Source organism: Cavia porcellus, unplaced genomic scaffold (genome assembly GCF_034190915.1).
Source record: "Cavia porcellus strain 051 isolate PalLab524CR breed Dunkin Hartley unplaced genomic scaffold, mCavPor4.1 scaffold_28, whole genome shotgun sequence".
NCBI lineage: Eukaryota > Metazoa > Chordata > Mammalia > Rodentia > Caviidae > Cavia > Cavia porcellus.
Window position 1 is genome coordinate 37,251,479 of NW_026947511.1, and position 6,093 is coordinate 37,257,571.

Genomic DNA, 6,093 nt, shown 5'->3' on the forward strand with positions numbered 1-6,093 from the left:
GAACAATCAGAAATAACAAGGAGGAAAGAAGGAATTAGAAAGTACTAGAAAAAATAAGACTAAACATGCCATGCTTGGAGATCATGTTTCCAGTCTCTATCACAGTAAACCTAAATACAGTGTAGCTACTTTTTCAAATGTACAGACCTTTGTAGGGTCCAGAGCAAACATCTGGCCTACATATCAGTTTCCCTAGGGTTCCACTAAAATGACCATTAGAGCAGGCCAGCCAAATTTAGACAGAGCAACATGTAATCTCCCTAGTGCCTACAAAGATAACAAGAGCCCTCATTTCCAAAATGAGGTGCTCTAATTAAATAGATACCTTACCATTTATTATCATGATATTTTATTTTTATCTAAGAAATAAAGAGAAAAAGTATTCTATTCTGTCAAGGGGTCTTTCAGAAGACAGAAAGGAACAATCCCTGTTATTTGTTAAGAACCATTAGATTTACTTCAATATGCATATATTGAATTCATAATTTAGTGCCAGAAGGAGTGGATCATTGCCTCAAAAAAAAGGACAGAAAATATTTGCCTTTCACTCATCCCCAGTTTTATAATTCTTTCTACTTGTTAGGATAACTTTATCTTAGAAACCGAGACAGAGATTTTTGGAGAATAAGCAGTCTTTCTATTTGAGGTAAGATGAACTCTAATGTCTGCATCCTTTCGTTAACAGTTGATGATAACAATTCTCAAAGGATTGGCCAATGAGCCTTTAAAGTTAGAATTTTAAAGAGATTAGAATCACATGGAATTAAATCTATGACTATTACAAAAGTTAATTGTACAGCAAGATGTTTTAGATCCTCATAAAAGAGATTTTGGTAAATGTTAACTTGTCTACAAAATTTCTTAGAGATAGGTTCAGCTGTTTACTCAGCAGAGATTTGGTTTTCTTAAAGGAGAATTCCAAAGAAAGGAATGCTGGAACTCTTACTAGAGACACTAAGCTATCATTTAGGATTAAGTGCTTTCTGGTTTTCTAGTAAGTATCCTTAGATGGCTTGTATTTGCAGTGCATTGTTGAGAAATATGTCAGGTGAAACATATCTAGTTGAAAAGCAGTCTGGGAAATAAAGTATTTACTACAACCTCAAAGTAAGGAAGAAGGAAAGAAATTTTGGTAGTTAGCAGTCTCCAAGTAGCACAAATTCAGGAGGACCATGAGAAGATGCTAGTTATCATAATATTTTCATTAAAACACTGCCAAGTGAATTAGGTATGTAAAATATAAAACCAATACCTAGGTATCACACCTGGTTCATTTTCCAGGTTTTTGTGAACTGGGTCACTTTGTGCCTTTAAGCTAAATCACTGTCTAATAGTTTTCTTGGACAACATCCCAGCCACATTGTGTAGCCACGTTTAGGTTCATGTTTAGGACTGCAATGCCCATAGGGTGAGGGTAACCTATGAAGATTTCTACTTACTCAGAAAGCTGCCAGTTAATATATTGTGGATGGTGACTGGCAGATCCAATTTAGGAAAGTAGAGAAAAGCAAAGATTACAGATCTAGTGTAACATCTTTGCTTTCCAATTACTTTCTTCTTTTGCCAATAAAGAAGGAACGCTATCTTAAGAGCTGTCAGATTCCTGAAAATAACAGCTCAGAAGCTCACAGTCTGCCACATAATTACTTTTCAAGTAATATTTGTTGAATAAATCTTTTCTCTATTTACCCATATCAAAGTGTACACAGAAGTTGGTTAAAAAGAAGTGTTCTTCATCAATGCAAAACAAATGGTAAAGACAGTCACCACGTACTTCTTTCAAAGAAAAGCTCCTTTAGGAAGCTGGAGAGATTGTTTGTTATGATCTCTCACTCTGAAGATCTTTCCCCATCTTTTGTGCAACCTGGAAGACCTTTTTGATACACATGGATCATTAATTAATCAAATCTCTTGGGTATGAATTGGTTTATGAGGCATTTGACCACCAAGTAGATTATTAATATTGTAAAATCAATTTCAATCCATTTTAAGTGCTTAACATCATCTTATAATTTCCTAGACCAGCACATAAATCAGCTCAAAATGAAGGTTAGAGAGGACAAGTCCCTGAATCAGTGGACTGAGTGCTGGAATTGAAGTAAAGATGCACCTGTAACAGCCCTGCTCTTGGGACTTGTGATTCATCTAGGAAGACAATGTGTGTGCAGAGGAAACGCATGTGATAATGTAGCGTCATGTCTACAACTTGTCAGGTTAATAGAACAAACAATGAATGCTTTGTTTTGCTCAAGATACCAATAAATATGGGGTTTACTAAAGTGGAAATAGGAACCATTTACATCCTGTATGTAACTCAACTTTTGAGATGCTAATGAGAGGATCCTAGAACCCTGAAAGTTAGAATATGTGCTGGGAGCATAGATAATCTGTAATTTGCCATACTCATAGGTGAATTCAACGTGCATGAATCATAGGAGAAAGTAATGACGATTCTTTTTTTTCTTCTTCATCTAATACTAGGTCATGGGACAAAAGGAGTCTTTGAGCTTCTATCTGGATGGCGGAGAACTAAAGAGAATTTGCCCTTCAAAGACAGGGTGGCGGATGCCTACTCTGATGTGATGGTTACCTACACCATGACCAGTTCCCTGTACTTCATCACCTTCGGGATGGGTGCCAGTCCGTTCACAAACATCGAGGCCGTGAAGGTCTTCTGCCAGAACATGTGTGTCTCTATCCTGTTGAATTACTTCTACATTTTCTCTTTCTTTGGCTCCTGTCTGGTTTTCGCTGGTCAACTAGAACAAAACCGCTACCACAGCATCTTCTGCTGCAAGATTCCATCTGCAGAGTACCTGGACCGCAAGCCCGTGTGGTTCCAGACAGTGATGAGTGATGGACACCAGCAGACATCCCACCATGAGACAGATCCCTACCAGCACCACTTCATCCAGCACTTCCTCCGAGAGCACTACAATGAGTGGATCACTAACATCTATGTCAAGCCATTTGTGGTCATCCTCTATCTCATTTATGCCTCCTTCTCCTTCATGGGGTGTTTGCAGATCAGCGATGGAGCCAACATCATCAACCTCCTGGCCAGTGATTCCCCAAGTGTTTCCTATGCCATGGTTCAGCAGAAATACTTCAGCAACTACAGCCCGGTGATAGGATTCTACGTCTACGAGCCCCTTGAGTACTGGAACAGCAGCGTCCAGGAGGACCTTCGGAGGCTCTGCAGTGGCTTCACCACAGTGTCCTGGGTGGACCAGTATTACCAGTTCTTGAAAACCAGTAACATCAGCGCCAGCAACAAAAGTGATTTCATCAGTGTCCTGCAAAGCTCATTTTTAAAAAAGCCAGAGTTCCAGCACTTCCGAAATGATATCATCTTCTCCAAGGCAGGAGATGAAAACAGTATCATTGCTTCCCGCTTGTACCTGGTGGCCAGGACCAGCAGAGACAAGCAAAAGGAAGTCATTGAAGTGCTGGAAAAGCTGAGGCCCCTGTCACTTTCAAAGAGCATCCGGTTCATTGTGTTCAACCCGTCCTTTGTGTTCATGGACCACTACAGCCTGTCTGTCACTGTGCCTGTGCTGATCGCGGGCTTTGGTGTGCTGCTGGTGTTAATCCTGACTTTCTTCCTAGTGATCCACCCTTTGGGGAACTTCTGGCTCATTCTTAGTGTCACCTCAATTGAGCTGGGTGTTCTGGGCTTAATGACATTATGGAATGTCGACATGGACTGCATTTCTATTTTGTGCCTTATCTACACTTTGAACTTCGCCATTGACCACTGTGCACCCCTGCTTTACACGTTTGTATTAGCCACTGAGCACACCCGAACACAATGTATAAAAAGCTCACTGCAAGAGCATGGGACAGCCATTTTGCAGAATATTACTTCTTTTCTTATTGGGTTGATCCCCCTCTTCTTTGTGCCTTCAAACCTGACCTTCACACTGTTCAAATGCTTGCTGCTCACTGGGGGTTGCACACTTCTGCACTGTTTTGTTATTTTACCTGTGTTCCTAACCTTTTTCCCTCCTTCCAAAAAGCACCACAAGAAAAAGAAACGTGCCAAACGAAAGGAGAGAGAGGAAATTGAATGCATAGAGATTCAAGAGAACCCCGACCATGTCACCACAGTCTGAGAGCAGAGTTTTCCAGTATTTTCTTTTCCAGTATTGCACAAGATGCAGGAGGAGGAGCTCAGACCTCAGCTGCTTGGGCTGGCCAGGGGTAACAAGGCAAGTCAGACGAGAGCACCCCCGTGATATGCAGTGTCTGCCTCTCAGGGGGAAGAGAGAATCAAACAGGAGGAATGTTCTTTGCAACCTTGTTCTCCATGAAAGATAAATCTCCGGATGTGATCTTAGAGCTCTTCCAAGGAATGGCAAAAGAAGCAACTGCTTTTAAAAAGAAAAAGCTTAGGAAATACGGAGAAGAGAACAAAGGTGGCCTCCAAATAGGGAAAGCGACTTAGGAAATATCCAAATTGCCACGTCACGTTCTGTGTTTGCTTGTCGAACAGGTTGGTCAGAGGAAACCTATGCACTTGGGAAGTACATATTTAATCTCGTCTAAACCAAAGGACTTCCCAATCCATTGTATGTGTACATATATATATGTATATATGCCATATATACATATGCTTAGACTTATCTTTCACATACATTGATGTTTGCGTGCAGGAAGGTGCCCATTTGCAGACAGTCTGGCCTAGACCAAGAGTCAAATCAACTTTAGCCAAATACACACAATTCATTGATAACCATGCACAACCAACTCCGGGGTCTAGGCAGCAGCCAAGTGGCATGCAGTTGTGTGATAAGTGAGGTACAAAAGAGATTCCAATTAGACTCCATATATCGCATTGCTGGTCATCAAGATTCTAGCTTGGGATGATTTTGCATTAGCACTACTTACCACACAGATGGTATTTAAAGGTTCACACTAAAGCTACATAGTTGATATGGCTTTCCATTGGCCTTTAATGGTTCTCTGCATTTTGGGTGGGGGCTGGTGTGGCTTCTTATAGAGCGCTCACACATCTGCAAATGGACACTTTACACACAATGTCTGTAAGTGTACACAAATGTGAGTGTGTGTATAAGAGAGAAAATTCCATAATTATAGCTTTCTTATTTTAGATGGTGAAAATGTACTGCCATGAAATATAATTAACACAGAAGAAAGGAAACATGGCTGGGAGTCACCACAGAGTGAAACAGAATAAAGTGACCCTCACCACTCGTGGTGCATCATCAGTGGTTCCCAGTGTAAGGAGAGTGTTTGAATGTTATTAATTCTAGTGTGCTCCTTGCACTGATTCACCCAGGCCATGGTCACCATAACTGCTGAAGTATCATTTTGTAGCTTCTTGCAATATCATACTTGTCGTTTAGGGAGTAATCCTCAAGATGATCACAGCTCTCCATAGATGGCATATTAAATGTAACCACTGCTAAATTCTTTCTTTTAAAAAAAATGGTACTGAGGCAAATGTTTCCTCTGGGTTAAACATTTAAAACTCTTCCCTAGCAGACAGAATCTGTCTGCTGGGTGCTTATTTGGATTAATGCTATGCTTGCTGTTGGAGGAAATTACTAAGAAATACCTTTTCCTATGCCAAGCAGTAACATAATTTATTTCCAGGTAGGACAGAACAAATTACCAGTGATTATAAAATCTGCTATTAAGCTCTTTTACCTGATGAAAGCTGCTTTCCCCCCCCCCCAACACTGGTTGTATGTTTTAATTGAATTACCTGAAACAAAACTCATAGTCTCGAGAAATTCAAACCTTTCCATCCTTCCTACAGTCTTTGGAAGTGGAGTAGATAGGTTCAATAATTTCTTAAGACTACTTTCACAAATAAAGAGTTTACAAGAACATGAAGGGAAGAGGGAACATGTTCTAAAGAAAAGCCTGTGAGTAAAATTTTATTCATTGAATGGAATTTGTTTTGTCCCACCTTAAAGTGATTGAGTTTCAAGTAGAAATGATTCACGTCTTCAGAGTTGTATTCACTGGGTACAATTTCAAAAGTGTGAGGGTGGAAAACAATGGCCCATAGCCATAGGTTTATTGCTCTCAATGTGTTTGTGATGTCGTGTCTAGGGAAGCCTA

The 6,093-nt window shown here is 40.2% G+C and overlaps 1 protein-coding gene across 1 annotated transcript in view; it reads left to right on the forward strand.

Moving 5' to 3' along the window:
- Nucleotides 1-5,692, forward strand: part of Ptchd4 (patched domain containing 4) — a 157,377-nt gene extending 151,685 nt beyond the window's left edge. The window contains exon 3 of the mRNA XM_063238768.1: nucleotides 2,482-5,692. Coding sequence (XP_063094838.1) covers nucleotides 2,482-4,115 — 1,634 coding nt within the window. The 3' untranslated portion in view covers nucleotides 4,116-5,692. The remainder of the gene's footprint in view (nucleotides 1-2,481) is intronic.
- Nucleotides 5,693-6,093: the final 401 nt, after the last annotated feature.